The 17,095-nt window shown below is 41.8% G+C and overlaps 5 protein-coding genes and 4 non-coding genes across 9 annotated transcripts; 4 read left to right on the forward strand and 5 right to left on the reverse strand.

The window, feature by feature from the left end:
• Positions 1-272: 272 nt before the first annotated feature.
• Positions 273-1,657, forward strand: VTP21DRAFT_6529 (uncharacterized protein; the record flags this gene model as incomplete). The annotated part of the gene is made up of 2 exons (XM_069397169.1): positions 273-540; positions 636-1,657. 2 exons carry the CDS (start codon positions 273-275, stop codon positions 1,655-1,657), a joined length of 1,290 nt encoding a protein of 429 aa, XP_069247044.1.
• Positions 1,658-2,661: 1,004 nt separating this feature from the next.
• On the reverse strand, positions 2,662-5,886 carry VTP21DRAFT_6530 (uncharacterized protein; the record flags this gene model as incomplete). Its single annotated transcript, XM_069397171.1, has 5 exons — positions 2,662-3,763; positions 3,910-4,443; positions 4,541-5,170; positions 5,320-5,565; positions 5,720-5,886. The coding sequence occupies 5 exons, from the start codon at positions 5,884-5,886 to the stop codon at positions 2,662-2,664; spliced, it is 2,679 nt and encodes an 892-aa protein (XP_069247045.1).
• A 1,058-nt stretch (positions 5,887-6,944) lies between these two features.
• Positions 6,945-7,271, reverse strand: VTP21DRAFT_6531 (uncharacterized protein; the record flags this gene model as incomplete). The annotated part of the gene is made up of 2 exons (XM_069397172.1): positions 6,945-7,096; positions 7,178-7,271. The coding sequence occupies 2 exons, from the start codon at positions 7,269-7,271 to the stop codon at positions 6,945-6,947; spliced, it is 246 nt and encodes an 81-aa protein (XP_069247046.1).
• A 1,495-nt stretch (positions 7,272-8,766) lies between these two features.
• On the reverse strand, positions 8,767-8,842 carry VTP21DRAFT_t293. The gene has a single exon. It is a non-coding gene; the product is annotated as a tRNA-OTHER (tRNA).
• Positions 8,843-9,420: 578 nt separating this feature from the next.
• On the forward strand, positions 9,421-9,491 carry VTP21DRAFT_t287. Its single transcript has one exon. It is a non-coding gene; the product is annotated as a tRNA-Gly (tRNA).
• Positions 9,492-9,791: 300 nt separating this feature from the next.
• Positions 9,792-11,813, forward strand: VTP21DRAFT_6532 (uncharacterized protein; the record flags this gene model as incomplete). Its single annotated transcript, XM_069397173.1, has 4 exons — positions 9,792-10,083; positions 10,155-10,319; positions 10,400-10,567; positions 10,636-11,813. The coding sequence occupies 4 exons, from the start codon at positions 9,792-9,794 to the stop codon at positions 11,811-11,813; spliced, it is 1,803 nt and encodes a 600-aa protein (XP_069247047.1).
• Positions 11,814-12,074: 261 nt separating this feature from the next.
• Positions 12,075-12,146, reverse strand: VTP21DRAFT_t292. The gene has a single exon. It is a non-coding gene; the product is annotated as a tRNA-Asp (tRNA).
• Positions 12,147-12,439: 293 nt separating this feature from the next.
• VTP21DRAFT_6533 (uncharacterized protein) lies at positions 12,440-15,573 on the forward strand (the record flags this gene model as incomplete). The annotated part of the gene is made up of 4 exons (XM_069397174.1): positions 12,440-12,629; positions 13,172-14,020; positions 14,103-14,431; positions 15,343-15,573. The coding sequence occupies 4 exons, from the start codon at positions 12,440-12,442 to the stop codon at positions 15,571-15,573; spliced, it is 1,599 nt and encodes a 532-aa protein (XP_069247048.1).
• A 1,006-nt stretch (positions 15,574-16,579) lies between these two features.
• On the reverse strand, positions 16,580-16,651 carry VTP21DRAFT_t291. The gene has a single exon. It is a non-coding gene; the product is annotated as a tRNA-Asp (tRNA).
• Positions 16,652-17,095: the final 444 nt, after the last annotated feature.

Genomic DNA, 17,095 nt, shown 5'->3' on the forward strand with positions numbered 1-17,095 from the left:
GGCTTCGAATAACTGAGAACATAGTTAAATATATATATTTCAAAGCGAGCACTTTTTCGCTTAATTTGATTAATTCTTAAAATTTTTCTTTATTTCCATCGATTTCATTCACTCCTTGTTTTTTGCAATATATTGTGATCGCTTGATCACTCTGTTCGTATAGTGTTTTCAATCAATTCATTTTGATTCGCTTTGTCCCACACATTACCCACAATTCCTTTCCCACAATTAACCTTCCCAATTACATCATTCTCATCACAGTGGAGTAAGCAATGAAAAGCGGTCATGCTACAACCACAGCATCCGTCACCTCAGAATCCCCGCTAAAACTTTCTTCGCACTCTACCTCGCATCTTGTCCAAGAGGAGAGCGCACTTCCCTCTGTGCCCCCACGGCCTGCCTCTGCATTTGCCACGTTGCCACGAGCGCCTTCGCCTGTTTCGGATATGGTCAATGAATTTTCCAGACATGCTCATGTCAGTTCGGGAATTGGCAGATTTGGAATAGGATGCATAGAGGGAGAAGGAATGGAGCTGGATGGTAAGAGCATCGTCGCATCATCTATTGCCATTGAGACAAACCTCGACAGGAATGCTCAAATGATGTCGAAATTGATCATTTTTCTCGTTCTTTAGACCGAAAGATTACAGGCATGGGTGACAATTATATGATTATTCCACGATCCCCCTCTTTGGCACCGGATCCGCAGCACCCGAACAATGAACTTTTGAATGATACAGAGCAGCGCTGGTTTTCTGATTTCCTCAATCAGGTTGATGTAGATCAAGATTTTGTATTTGACTTTGCATTACCAGATCTGCCAATATTACCTTCAATGCTTCCTCCACCACCGCCCCCACCACCCTTTCCAGCAGGGGCGACAGGGAGTGCAATAACTTCACAGAGTAGACAACACGACGTAACCACCCACGGGCTAGACGATGTATTATTTATTGAAGATTTTGGTGCCGTTGATAATTTCTTGAGTATTGGAATGGGTCTCGCAAACGGCGAGGAAGCGGTGGCAAGTGGAGCGAAACGGAAGGATGGAGAGGAGCATGTGCAGCGCAAGTCCCCGAACGTTGTGTGGACAGAAGGGCTCAATGATGTAGCAGAAGGAGGGCAACCGACAGATAAAGGCGAAGACGTGACAAGTAGTTCCTCCCCAGCCTCTCTTATTTCTCCTGCTGCTGCACCGACAGAGACTCCGGCCCCCACATCCAATGCCAAAACAGGGCGTAAACCACATCGCGAGCTCCTCACCGAGGAGGAAAAGCGCGCAAATCACATTGCATCCGAACAAAAGCGTCGGAATCTTATTCGCTCAGGCTTCCGAGATCTCACGGAAATAGTTCCATCGCTGCGAAATGCAAATCACTCCAAAAGCACCGTACTTTTCCAGGCCATCGAGTATATTCAGCGGCTGGAACAGCAAACTCGAATATTGCGTGAAAGAGTAGCGGTGATGGAGGTGCGTGCAGAGAATAAATTCTATGGCCATATGCAAGGAGATATAAATGGGATAGGTGGGGTCAATCCTGATGGGAATTTGATGATCATGGATGAAGCAAGAAGATACTATGTACAGCAGCAACCTTCTCAACCTCCTCCGCCAGTGTCACAACCTCACTCTCCCGGTCAAAAATATACTTCTTAGCGCTAACTTCTTTCAGGGGCTTTCATTTAATTTCTCTCTTTTTTTTATTTTTTGGTTCTCAGCTATCTATATTTTTTATATATAATTTCTGTCAATTCGTTTTCTTTTTGAATGTCTCCTTAACTATGAGATTCTTCTGTTCCTCCCTCTTCATTCTCTTCTTCTAAATGTGTGTTTTTTTCATTTTGTTATTTGCATACTCTAATTTTATTTCCGTTTATTTTTTTTTTCTCTGTAATTTTAAAAAGGAATATATCTCCTATTGGTGAAAATCATAATTGTTTTGACAAGAGATATCGAAAACAAAGTGTAATAGAAGTGGAGAATACTATCAATATGCGCTAGGGTCGTACTTATTTCTGTCCTGGGTACAATGCAAGAATTTTCATTTCTTCCATTACTCTGCTAAAGCATTGAGGTTCACTTATAAAAAGTGCCCAAGATTCTCCAAAAGAATTCGTTGATTATCTAATTTAATCACATTTGTATATTTAGGTTATATTTTGACTACCTATATTTTAGTACAAAATCGAGTCTTGAAAGGACCCAATTGACCCCTTCTTAAGGTAGTTTGTTAATATACAGCAAGTGGATGTAAATCTTTTATTTCAATAGTTAATTAGCTACGGCGGAATATTTTTCTCGTTAGCTCTCTCAATTCAGTTTTACGATAACTAGGATTCACACAAAGATATGGTTTATTTAAATGATGGCGATGATACTAGCACTTATTCAACTAGTGCTGTTATTACTTTCTGACAACGGTATCCACATAAATGATTATTAAAGAGTTTGTTGATTAAATAGGTGAGAATATCTATACTCGACATCGATCATTGAAGTAGTACCCCGAGCAAAAATGAATACAATAATGAATTCATGTAAATTGGAATGATTCATATAATAATCAAGTTTTCATTATGAAAAGATACAAATAAAACCACCAGTATAGGAGCAGCTGGTTAGAATAGCTTTTCTTTTGTTTTCTCTGCGCGATTTTGATTTCACTGTACGGGGTGAGATCCGTACTGATTGATGAATGTGATAATACCATCGAGAGTGCGTGGGCCTCGGTAGTCCAGCGGCTGTTTTCGCCCGTCGATAAACAAGCGGATGGTGGATTCCCATGTATATAATCCAGCGTCCCATGGAAGCTCATTTTTCTCGACATTGAATTTGGCTACACGCAAACCGCTGTTTGCGGGATTACTGCGTACACGCTTCGCCAATTCCTCCCATGTTTCTGCCAAAGAATCTGGTTTACAACCAGTGTCCTGATATAGCATTAAAAGAACATCTTTGCCAGGCTCTCGTACAAACTTATCCCATTCATCCCGTACTATTACTGTAACTGGTGCATCATTGGTGGCGGGCACCGGTTGGGATTTAATGTAGGGCTTTAATTTTCCCTCCAAGTAAGAAGTGACAAAATCCCGAATATGCTCTGCGTTTAGATCTTTCTGATTCAGAAGATATTTGTATTTAGGTGTGCTATCGGTGCTCATCCTCGATGTAGAGTGTTTGTATTCGAATTCATGCTCCACAGTCTTAGCGGGTTGATATATTCCAAAAGCGGGTAACGTTTGCAATATCTCGGTCAAATCATCGAAATCTTCAGTATACGCTCCCCTAGATTTTTTAGTCCATAGGAAATCCAGTTTACCGCGGAAGATGCGGGCAACATCGGCCGTAGCGTTACGCAACTGAGGGTCATCCTTTTCAAGGAATAGATATGCCTTGGGTAAATCTCGGTTGTAATAGTTGAACTCAAATGGCAAACCGTGATCATCTGCATTGCGAAGAAGGGGCACAGCATTATTCTTTACGAACTGTTTAACTCCATCTTCCGTGATATCCCCGTCATATATCACCCGTGGCTCATCGAATTTGCGGAACATCACCACCCCCGGTACCTGCACTCCATACTTAGCCGCCGCCTCTGCATTTGTAGTGACTCCAAACACATAATTGAAGTTATATTCGGCAACTTGTTCCATTACTGCCAAATGCTCTTGGTCATTTTCGCCGAGGAATGCAATCACTACCACAATATACGAATCCTTGAAAGTATCGACGTCTTGTCCACTGAGAGCAGTCAATGGTTGTCTAAATGATTGAAAACACATTCGTGAGACTAAGATTAAAGCTTTGTATGATATCAAAATTTGCAGTAAAACAGATTTTTTGGACTGGGAAAATGAAAAGAGGAAAAGCAATACGACATAAAGATAGGATTGGATTCTTTCACTTACGAATAGTTGCGAGAGGGGCGTGGTGTATAATCCTCTTTTTCGACTGTGGGGACTCCAGTTAGATCGATTTCTACGGGATGCGAGGAGTTTGTCTTTAGGAATTCAACGATGTCGTGCAAGGAATATTTTCCTTTGTACGATATCGGCATGTTACTTCCTGGCTTGAAAAGCTTAATACCTTCAGCTGACCCTGCACTCTCTGGTATGCTGTTAGCATCGGCATCAATTTGAGCGATACGCAAATGAGCATTGACTGGATTGGCTCGCACCCGTTTACCCAGCTCTTCCCATACAGAGGGTGGTTCTTCCTCATTAAAACAGCACAAGTTTGAGTAGAATCGCAATAGTACGTCCTTGGTTGGGTCAATCACTAGCTTGTTGAATTCAGCAGCCACTACTTCCACCACAGGACCATCGTTAGACACGGGGATGGGTGCTGATCTCATTGGTGGCTTGAGTTGGCCTGCTAAATAAGCATCCAAGTGTTGCCGAATTCGTTGAATCGTCAATGGGGTGCTTTGGTCCAGTGGATATCTATCATGCAACAGAAGACATTTGATATTCAGAACATTGGAAAGGGAGAAAATGACTGGAAAGTCACTATAATATTTTTAGTGCAAACTTTGATTACCCAACACCACTTCCACTAGTGGAATACACGACTCCTCCGCTTGGAAGGTGTTTCTCTTCAACTATTGGTTTGCCAATTGCAAATGCAGGCCATTGATCCTTGAGATTGAGTTGTTTTGCTTTACTATACAACGCGTCGCCCTTTTCTACACTATAGAAAAAAGCAAATTTGCCATCGTATTCTCTAGCCACATCCTCCATAGCTTGTCGCAACTCGACACTCTTATCATCATGAGTAATAAAGAGATATCCTATTGGTGTGGTTATATTTTTGCGTGTCCCACGGCCGCTTCGTATTGAATGTATTTCAGGCATCCATGGCTTTGACTCTAAGTCGAAGAATTTAACCAGACTTGAGATGGTAAAGTCCCCACTATAGGTGGCGAATTTCTTGCGGAAATCGTTGAAGAGAAGTACACCAGGAAGTTTAATGTTATACTTCTCCAAAGCAGCCGGATCCGTTGTCACCCCTAGTACTGCTTCATACTTCAGCGACTCAGCAAGCTGATTAATGATAGTGGGTGTTGTCTGGTCACTCTGTTCTAAAAACGCAATGATCACATTTCTATAGTAGTTCTTGAAGATGTCCACTTCTGCAGCATTTAACTTCGACACAGGCGGGACAATTGCTCTAATGAGATAAGGAGGCAAATGGATGAAGATGTGGTGAATAATCTATTGAATTTTGTCCATTAATCATCAAAAGTGTACTCTATTTCTATAGAGTGAGGAATATGGCCAGTATATAGCCAGCTCCTTTGAAGGAATATGAGAACCAACCTTTTGACATAATCAACCAATTTGTATTCAAAGTTGAATAGATCGGTGTATTCCCCATCCTTGCGGTAGAACCGCATAGTCGGGTAGCTCTCGATCGCTTGCTCCTTACATAGGTCAACCGAATCCATACAATCCACTTTGGCGAGCTTGACATTGAGAGGCTTGAGTTTTGTCGCTGCATTCTCATACGGCTCGACAAGAATACTGGATCCGCTACTCCAAGCCGTGTAAAATGTCACGACAATACTATCGGTATTGCAAAGCATAGAGTATGTGGATTAGATTAGTATCAGATAGAGATCAATCTTGTTAATATATGCACGTAATTTCAAAGAAAGTATACAGAGAATATCACAGACTACTTGGCGCAATGGGAACGGCTGCAATAAGGAATACTTACAACTTCTCATTTGGTACCACGCTATGGAATGTATCTTTATCAAGAAGGAGAACATCGGAAGGAACAGCGGTGGTGTTGATGACTGATAGTCCCCGTTCAAATACTGATGCGTTGACGAAGGAGGCAGCAGCTAAAGCCAGCGAGCATAGATATTTCACTGGCTTCATAACTTATTAGAAGGATAGCGTAAATTCGAGGAAGCTATTGTTCACGAATTCAGTAAGTTAGTTAAGAATGCAATGAGTGAAAGTTATAGTGGAATATTACCTCGATGGACTGAACAAGAATTACTCTTCAGCTACTACGCAAAAATTGAAGGCACTACAATTTTTGAAATTCAGTGAGTGCTGTAGAGATAGGCGGGTATAAATACTTCAATAAACTCCTCAAAGAAACCCTAAAATACTGCCGTCCTGTCGCAATAATATTTAGGTTCCACAATGACAGATTGACTCTTAACCACAAAGCTTAGAGTGCTATCTGGTGTGATGTCAAAATAATAACCATTGCTTCGGTAGAGGCTTAGAAGTGCACAAACTTTGAATGAAATGAAGTTAAACCTGAAAAACCGGATAAGGAGTAGCCACACCCTATAATATTAGCTAGGCAGCGTGGGAGCACGAAAATGTTAAACGTTACTATTAGTACTCTGAGCTCTCAAGACCGGCAGTGAAATTGTTTGAAATAGTTGCAATTTTTTTTCGTGTAGCTGCGCGTCTCATCAAATGCTTAGAAAGTCTCTATAGTTATTATATATACTGATAAAATCAGCATTTTAGCCTCTCGATTAGAATATACACTCGCCAATTGTGAAATAGAAACTATTATATATGGGAAGAGAGAGTACTTTTTCAAAATTGAATTTCGGGTGAGAGCATGTTTGATATACAGGTTCTTTTATGACCACAAAAGGTGTGGATCATAGTCCTCTATTTCACCCGATTTCCCATTGAGAACATTGTTAGAATGTAAGGCAATGTAATAGGCAGACGACTTGAGATAGCGCTCAGATAGTTAAGATAATCCACTCCTACCACACATCTCCTGTTTCCAACGTAACACCATTTTTTGCATCTTGTTTTTTTTCTCTAAGGACGCGGGAACTTGCGTTCTGTGGTTTATTCGATATATATTACAAATGTGAGATATGCTTCCGAACAAGCTTATTAAGTACTACAAAAACATGGGATATAATTTAAAGAGATCTGTGCTTGGAAATGTCGGGTTAGGTGTTCTTTGCTTCCTCGAAATCGAGGGCTACCTCTTGGCAGTCATCGATCTGGATTAGCGAGCTCTTTCCCCATTTTTGCTTGAACCCTTCTTCGTCTTTTTTCCTCTGTGCCTGTATCCATTGTCCTTTGATTGCTATGAGAAGATCTGATAAAAAGATACACTTGAATGCGATGTCCTCGTGTTCTTAGTTGTCCATTACAATTGCAATCCTGGTCTTATGTATACTCCACACCATGATGTCGTGTAACAACATGGAGACTTGTCGATCTTTGCCCTGTGTCTCCTCGTGGAATCCGAAGAGTTTCTCGTAATTTTGCATGTTTGTCCAGGGCTTATCGAGGATCTTTTGATGGAGATCGCGCTTCCTGAATATCTATGTGGCTGCTTATATGACTTCCCCGTACAAAAAACAATTTTCTCGTAACCCGGTTGTTACGGGGGATTAGAGATTTTGTGGAGAAATGTACGGACTAGTTAAAAATAGGAGATTGGTGAGGAACAATAAGTAAATGTGGATGGGTTTATATAAGTCAAAAAAAAATATTATACGTAAAAATAAGAAAAATAACGAAATCGAAAAGATATTAAGAATGTCGAGACCGCTGTTGTACGTGTTGTGATATTACACTATATTTGTCATGATACTCGTGAATATTGAACTTGCACCCTACGCTACACTCATACTACGCTCTCGAATTTTTTTTTTTTGATCAATCAACGGAAAGTTTTATTAGTTTCCGTAGCTTACAAGAGTTTAATGATTACAATGAAAAAAGAAAGGGGGGAATAAAGGGGTGGGGATATATTTAGGCGGCAAGGTGGAACTTTTTTTTGATTTTGACAATATATGTTAGCCCAGAAAGAGGGAGAAGAGAAGAAGGTAAAGAAACGCAAGGGGGTAAGAACATAGCGAAGGTGATAAACGTGGAGTAAGGGAATAAAGAGTAGATTAAATGTGTATAGTGATCGGGTATTTGGTGAGGGATATGAAGTAAAGAGGAGGGGAGGAGCTAAAGAGTGGATAGGGAGTAGAGAAGAAGGCAAAGAAACGCAAGGGGGTAAGAACATAGCGAAGGTGATAAACGTGGAGTAAGGGAATAAAGGGTAGATTAAATGTATATAGTGATCGGGTATTTGGTGAGGGATATGAAGTAAAGAGGAGGGGAGGAGCTAAAGAGTGGATAGGGAGAGAGAAAGGGTTGCTTCGTCACTCCAGTTTTAGTTTTGCTCTATCCGAACTTTCCATTACCGCTCCCTGACTGCACCACCTTCTTCGGGATAACTCCATCTCTCGTCTTTTTCGTGCATTTATCAGTTCACCTCCGATAGCCTCCTCGATGTCCATTTTGGCACGGACGATGATTGTCTCGGGTGGTGCTCAAGTGCATTCGAAATGGTAGGCGATTCGGTCCCGATGGATTTGCCATAACACCGAATCAAAGACGATTTGAGCCGCGTGTCTTACTGTCCTTGGGGCTTCTGGTAGGTCGCCAAGTACGAGATTCCTGGGGTTCAGCACCCGTGTGTTTAAGGGGCACTACGCTCTCGAATACTTTTTTTTTATCAATCAATGGAAACTTTTTATTTAATTTCCATATATTACATGAAGTTAATGTCAATGGACTTAACATGACGAGATATAGGTCCTTGATCGATAGGCGTTCAATCGATATGCGTGTATCATAGTTATCGTGAATAGCATGTACGTGAAACCGATGTAATCTTTGTATTTATCGTAGGAGCGATCTTTTCAATAATGAAGACTCAATTTCTGATCAAGTGGACAGCAGCCACAAACTAAGAGTAAGTGCTGGTGGGGGAAGTGGGATTCGAACCCACGCCGTTCTCATCGGCACACCAGGGATAGTCCACTACACTAACCCTCCCCCCTCATGCTCTCGAATACTTTGTGACTGTCAAAGTGGTTTGCTCGTATGAAAAATTAATTTTCTAGTAACTGTCATAAACTAGAGCGATATAACTAGGGGATACTCGGGGAACATAGGTAAAACTCTAGGTTTATTCAAGAACAAGGTGTGTATGTTGGAAGTTCTCATTAGAGTGCTCCTTTTATAATATAAGATATAATAACTATATAACCTGTTAACTAATAAAGCTAATGAATACTGGTTTATAACTACTTCCTAATTAATGTCGGAGCTTGAATATCGTTGGGATAGCTTGATATGTGACTCGAGTTATGACATAACTGTTAGAATCTGCGTAGTACATGCGAGGATAGTTAAGATAATTACTGGTTTATTAAACAAGAATACTATCTGGAACTTAGGATGTCTCCCTTTACTATAGCGGGAGTTCTGTTCAATATATACTAAAAGAATTACATTACAACGATTACTTAATAATGCTCCGATAATGCTCCGAAATAGCAGGGCTTGAGGGATTACGTGGCTTAGTTGTCCTACTGCAGATATCTCGATACGATTCCAACATAACACGGTAACAAAGCAACTGTGGTCTAGTGGTAGAATTTCACCCTCCCAAGGTGGAGACCCGGGTTCGATTCCCGGCAGTTGCAATGGTGATTCTAAGAACATCAAATTTTTAAAATTTATCCCGATGGCGTATTTTTTTCAGACTAGGGATCTATTCTTCTTTGGTATTAGAAAATTAAGAAAAATTGATAGTGCATAAAAGTAGGTTAGGTTAGATAATGTGGGCAATTTTCGCCTCCTATTGTTCTTAGCTTTCGCTCTCCGTTAATCAGTTGATCATAATCGATTTTTAATTTTTTTTCTTGATTCTGATCTATACAGAAATCCTCTAATTAACATACTACTCAATTCTTCGTATTGCGCATATATCTTTGTTTTCTCGAATGCCATCAACGAATCCAAGCATTCCAGTACCAACTAGTTCCGATTCTTCCAATAATGTAACACGTCACGCTCCCCACGAATCCATTTCATCTTACACGCTGCCTGCATACCTTCAAAATACAATGTATGCTGCTTTACAGCCTACTTCCTCTACAGCAGTAGAATCCACACATTCGATTACCAAAGAAGGAGGTGGAGATTGCGAATGGAGATTGCCAACAGCTTGGAACCCGAAAGAGAAATGTCAGCTACTGGATTTGTCGAGAGATTGCCTTAGAGTGTCTTACAAAGGCAGTTATTCTACCTGTTACATTAATTTCTTTGGAATATATGGAATATTGATTTAATTTTAATCTTAATAGGATGCGGCAAAGAAGATCAAGATGCTGCAGCGGTTCGTGCGAATTACTCGATGCCATCACAGTGTGGATTGTTTTATTATGAGGTCGAGATATTAAGCAAAGGACGAGATGGATATATAGGAATAGGTTTTTGTACAGGGAATGTAAAACTTGATCGCTTACCTGGTAATATAATTTTATTGGTTTTTTGGGCTCACTATTGAGGATCCCATTGATAATTATGAATAACCTATATTATCATAAAGGCTGGGAACCAAATTCGTGGGGTTATCACGGAGATGACGGCTGTTCATTTAATTCGTCTGGCCAAGGTAGAAAATACGGCCCTTGCTTTACTACGGGCGACATCATTGGCTGTGGTGTAAACTTTATGGATAATACCGCATTCTACACGAAAAACGGGGTGCATCTTGGTAACTTCAGGGCATATACCTGAGCAAAGAAGGATTTTTTTTCAATTTATCTATTTCTTATTTTATAGGGATTGCGTTTAAAAATCTTTCCAATTCCCCGTTATTCCCTTCTGTGGGGCTGCGCACTCCAGGAGAGCTTGTGGAAGCAAATTTTGGACAACGTGCTTTTCGCTTTGATATCCTCAATTTTTACAATGAAGAGCGCAAACGTCTATGGAGAACTATCAATGCGTTTCCATATCCATATCTTTCCGCAAGTCCTTCGACACCTGCTGCCCCTACTTCAGGTGGAAGTTCAGAGGGTGAGAAGGACCGAAATCGAGGAGATAGTGATGAGAAATTAATGACAACTCTCAATGAACTGGTGGTCTCATATCTGGTGCATCGTGGCTACACTGAGACAGTGCACGCTTTTTCACGTCATGTTCCGTCCACTATGACCCTTGATACTTCCAAAACAAAAAAGTTGAACGGCTCTAATGCAACTGGAGACGTGGAAATGCTACCAGTTGGAAAGCATGATAAGAGCTGGCTCGAGGACGAAGAAGATATGCACCATCGCCAGCAGATTTGGAATTCTATTGTACACAAGGGAGATATAGATGCTGCGATTGAGCTTGCGTTACAGCATTATCCTTCTGTGTTTTCACAAGATAATCTGATACTTTTTCGACTAAGACGCCAAAAATTTATAGAGATGATGAGAGCATATTCTGCTAGTCGGCATGGAATGGACCTCGAGGAGGAAGAAAGTGGCAGAGAACAAGACGGAGCAGCTGCCGATTTATTGGAGGAGGACGTGGAAGGGATCAGAAATGGAATGGAGGAAACTCAAAGTGGAGATGATGCAATGGAGGTGGATGAGGGTGGTAGAGTCATGAAGAGAAATCTTGCCTTTCGCGGACTTGTGGGCGGAATTCGGAACGTGATGCAATATGGACAACGTCTCCAAGATATGTATGCAGATGATCCACGCCCTGAGGTCCGCGATGGCCTCATAGAGGCTTTTGGATTACTTGCATATACAGACCCGTTTCAAAGCCCCATGGCTTATCTTCTCGCTCGTACTGAGAGAGAACCAGTAGCCAATGCTCTAAATTGTGCTATTTTAGTATCACGAGGCGCACCTGCTACCACTCCTCTGGAGCGATGTTTTCGGCACGCTAGTAGTGTTGCACGGGAACTGGTGCGAATTGGACATGGCAGTGCAGCGTTCCTTAACGTGGAGAAAGATTGTCTAGTTTGAAGTTCGATTTTTATTTTTGCTATGGACCCTTTTTTTATTTTATAATTTGTTGTGATATATCTCTGTTTTTATTGTCGATTTTTTTCACATATTATTTAGTTTTCTTTGGATGTATTGCGATAAAAAGGGAGCATCAAATATGTACTGCACCGTTTTTCACTCTAAAGCTTTTCTTTTTTTATTTACTCTTATGGCAAGAATATATTATGGTTAGGATATCTATTAATATAATGTCAATCAGTAAATAGGTAGCAAAAAAGTCTCTCCGGCCGGGAATTGAACCCGGGTCGCCCGCGTGACAGGCGGGAATACTAACCACTATACTACCGAAGATTCATTATGTTTTTGTAATGTGGAATTAGGGATTCGTGGTGAAAACAGTAAGCTCGCATTCGAGTCCGAGGACAGAAAAAAAAAAAAAACGGGGGGAAGGCACTTCCAGCGAAATGGCTCTCCGGAACCAGAAACGCTGACGCCCCAATCCTGGCCAGAGGTTGCATCCACGGCAAAGGAATGGGAAAAGGTCTGGACCTCCATCCAAAAACGGCCAACCCTCCCAAAACACCCCACACTACGCTGGCGAATCCTCGTAGAGCGTGTAATTACAAACTCGACATTCCCTGGTCATGACCCGAAATGTACCCGCTGTAACGCTCCGAGGGACACAATCCGGCACACCTTCTTCGAATGTCCCGAACTCACTTCAGTGTGGCATTGGACGGAAAGGTGTATCAACACCATCTCAGGCCCCTAAACACTCAGGTGCTGAGCCCCAGGAACCTCGTACTTGGCGACCTACCAGAAGCCCCAAGGACAGTAAGACACGCGGCTCAAATCGTCTTTGATTCGGTGTTATGGCAAATCCATCGGGACCGAATCGCCTACCATTTCGAATGCACTTGAGCACCACCCGAGACAATCATCGTCCGTGCCAAAATGGACATCGAGGAGGCTATCGGAGGTGAACTGATAAATGCACGAAAAAGACGAGAGATGGAGTTATCCCGAAGAAGGTGGTGCAGTCAGGGAGCGGTAATGGAAAGTTCGGATAGAGCAAAACTAAAACTGGAGTGACGAAGCAACCCTTTCTCTCTCCCAATCCGCTCTTTCCCTCCTCCCCTCCTCATTACTTCATACCTTTCACCAAATACCCGATCACTATATACATCTAATTTACCCTTTATTCCCCCCCTTTTCTTATTTCATTGTAATCATTAAACTCTTGTAAGCTACGGAAACTAATAAAAGTCTCTATTGATTGATCAAAAAAAAAAGAGGACAAAAAAAACGGAGAAGTCTCCTGGAACAACCAAAGGGCTTTAGTCTGGGATTAATTGACCCGAAACACCAATGTACAGCCATCCTTGCCTCCTGGATCCAAAGAATCCACAATGCGCAAAGAGAACGCATACCGCCGCCATGGTACCACTTAGCCATCCATATTCTTACGAAACACTACATCCCAAACCAGTTAGGCCTAGGAATCCTCACAACCGACTACGGCATGCAGAAGCTGATGAGAAGAGGTGGCATCTGGCCAAGCATATACCATGCGTGGCGGAAGCTGGATGGGCAGCTAGATATCGACAGAAGAATTACGCCAATGGAAGACTTGACCCTACCGATCAATAGGAACAAATACTTCCTCGAGAGAGGACAACCACTGCAAACTCGTGGAGAACAACATGGGCTCTCGGTCCTGGGTAACTTCTTCATATACCATCAGAATATCAATAGATATAGGCCATTCTACGATCCTGATCTACTGGACTACGTGGTGAGGTTTATCCACGTCAAACACCAGGAAGGATTTTACAAACATTATATCAAGCTCAGTACAATGTGGCGACTGGGTCAGCTGACCCTGGCCCCAAATCTTTGGGAAGCGCTCTCCTATAGGATGCCGGCCTTCACAGACTCGAGAATATTCCCCACCCATAACCTGAAATTAGGTGGTGTCAATATCAAGCTCTACTCTATCAAGTTCGGCAGACTATACCAGATATCACCAGATCCAGTTGCGGTAACTAGAGAATGGGCGCACATTACCTCATATGAAGGAGCGTGGAGAAGAGCCTGGAAGAGCTGGCCAAGACGCCCAAGCGAACCAAAGCAAAAGATCCTTCGATGGCGACTCCTTCAACATAAGTTAATAACAACAAGAATTGCCCAACACTTCGACCACTCAAGCCCCAACTGCAAGAGATGTCGACGAGAAGAGATAGAGACGATAGAACATGCCTTCTTTGAATGTGCGAGAATTGGAGATCTGTGGAGGTGGTTTAACAGGCTCCATCAAAAAGATCTTCGATAAGCCCTGGACAAACATGCAAAATTACGAGAAACTCTTCGGATTCCACGAGGAGACACAGGGCAAAGATCGACAAGTCTCCATGTTGTTACACGACATCATGGTGTGGAGTATACATAAGACCAGGATCGCAATTGTAATGGACAACCAAGAACACGAGGACATCGCATTCAAGTGTATCTTTTTATCAGATCTTCTCATAGCAATCAAAGGACAATGGATACAGGCACAGAGGAAAAAAGACGAAGAAGGGTTCAAGCAAAAATGGGGAAAGAGCTCGCTAATCCAGATCGATGACTGCCAAGAGGTAGCCCTCGATTTCGAGGAAGCAAAGAACACCTAACCCGACGTTTCCAAGCACAGATCTCTTTAAATTATATCCCATGTTTTTGTAGTACTTAATAAGCTTGTTCGGAAGCATATCTCACATTTGTAATATATATCGAATAAACCACAGGACGCAAGTTCCCGCGTCCTTAGAGGAGAAAAAAAAACAGGAAGCACTATATCTTTCAAGTAGGGCAGCCAATAGAATTGATTGTCTCCACGTTGTCGCCCACTTGGTTACCTGTTATCCCCTCATGGTTACCCTAGGAACCCTCATGGCTACCTTGTTGATGTTGATTGATAATTTGTTGTCTTATCTATCTCATTTTTGAACACCAGTGAGAGTTATTCTCCTTTGTTCACAATCCTATTTAAACCCTTCGGTCTATTTTAATGTTCTATACCAATTCCCTGAATTATTAAGATAAACCTCTTATATTTCTCAAGATTCGGACACCCCTTCACACAAATCTCCTTTCGCCCGTAACAATCGGAGTTGAGCATTTAGTGTATTTAAGATAATTTTTTTCGAATTTTCGTGCAAACCTACTGTACGCAACTGGACGGCAACCGAGACCTTGTCGCTACTTCTCTACAGATGCCCCTTAATCATAGATTGAGACGGGATCCGACAGATTGAGGAGCCAAAACCTCCAACACCGCCGTACCTACTTAACGAGATACTAACGTTTGTCCGCTGGGGCAGAAAAATTGAGTACAGATCGCTTCATAATCAAGCACTATCTGCCAGAAATAGTGGAAGACAATCGGAAATGGAACATAGATCCTCTATGCTCCCTACTAAAAAGCTAAGGAGAGCGTGTTACCGTAGATACTGCGACCGCTCTCTTGGATAGGACCTCAGGTTTCTCAACCTACCCCCGATCTTAGTTGCAAAAGTCACAGAATACACTGACATACCGCGGCAACATCCTCACCCCTCGTCTCCCACTCTACCATTGCCATCTGGCCGGTAGGCCCGTCGCGGAATACTCCACTCGACAAGATCGTCACTCCCAGCGCAACAGCTCTCTAGAACCGAATACACTGGTTCCGCGATCCTGGCCCGAGGTTGGATCAACACCTAAGGATTGGGAGAAAGTCTGGATCTCCGTTCACTAACGACCCACCCTCCCATAACACCGTGCGTTACGCTGGCAGATTCTTGTAGAACGAGTAATCACTAACTCTACATTCCCTGGTCACGATCCAAAGTGTACCCATTGCAACACTTCGAGGGACACAATTCGTCATACCTTTTTTTAATGTCCTGAACTTACGCCAGTGTGGCAATGGGTGGAGAGGTGTATCATCACCATCACAAGCCCCCAGAATTCTCAAGTGCTGACTGCTCGCAACCTTATATTAGGAGGTCTATCTGAATCCTCACGAACAGCAAAACACGGGGCTCAAATCACCTTTGATTCGGTACTGTGGGAAATCTATTGGGATCATAGTGCCTTTCATTTTGAAAGCACCTGAGCCTCATCCGAAAATATCATCAATCGGGCCAAGATGTTGAGGAGGCTATAGGAGCCGAACTAACAAGAGCCTGAAAAAAGCGACAAATTGAACAGTTTCGAAGCAAGTGGTGCAAATTGGGCGCGGTGAAAGAAGGAACTAATAGAGCGGCTCTAGAACTGGATTAACGCAGTAGCCTACTTCTATCCCTTCTTTTTCTTCCTTTCTTCCTTTCTCACTCCCCATATTACTTATCAAGTCGTTCCCTAATACCCAGCTAGTTGAGTTTTATTACACATCTACCCATTTGAGGAGAAAATTCGTTATGATCAACTTACCCCGAATTGCAATACCGCGTTAATATCTAGCTTTTCCTTATTTACATGGGATGCTTATAGTAAGACTTGTCGATATTGAAGGTAAGTTTTACCCTCAATTAGCTTCAGATATTTATTAAGCGGCCTCTATACTATTGTCTAACAAAGGAAAGTAAAAATTTTATGTCGTTCTTAAGTAGTATAGTGGTTGCAGAGCGTGATCACAGAGCTATATAAATTATAATGCATGAAATCCCAAAATATTTGCTTAAGCCTGGAACAAAATGCCAGCTTTTGATACCACAGTTATCTATTCTCTATGGAAAAATTAAATAAATTAAAGAAAAGCACTCTCCGGCCGGGAATTGAACCCGGGTCGCCCGCGTGACAGGCGGGAATACTAACCACTATACTACCGAAGATTCCTATTGTTGTGAGGAAATTTGGAACTAAATGGATCAACGGCGCAGTAGTAGAGAATGGAGGCTTAGCTTTTGTGACTTGATCACTTTATTATCTTTATTTCTTTAACTGAGCCCTTTTGTGAGAATATTTAATATTATTCGGTTGTTTATTATGCCAACCTTATTTTATGATAACTATATTATATTGAGATGATGCCATTTTATTACTTTTATTATTTATATTTTTCCCTATGTGATACGTTAACAACAGTATAAAAAGACCGATATTTCATTTACAATAAAAGACGTGCTATTTTGTATTGAGATAGAACCGGATTACGTTTCAAACCACCATCTTGTGTCGTTTATTAGTCTTCTGAAGTGTTTAAGGAAGGTTAATCAAGAGCTTAGGGATAGCTAGAGGATTGTCGGGATAGATCTTATTAGACATATTTTTTTTTG

Source organism: Calcarisporiella thermophila, assembly GCF_041956535.1.
Source record: "Calcarisporiella thermophila strain CBS 279.70 unplaced genomic scaffold VTP21scaffold_27, whole genome shotgun sequence".
NCBI lineage: Eukaryota > Fungi > Calcarisporiellomycota > Calcarisporiellomycetes > Calcarisporiellales > Calcarisporiellaceae > Calcarisporiella > Calcarisporiella thermophila.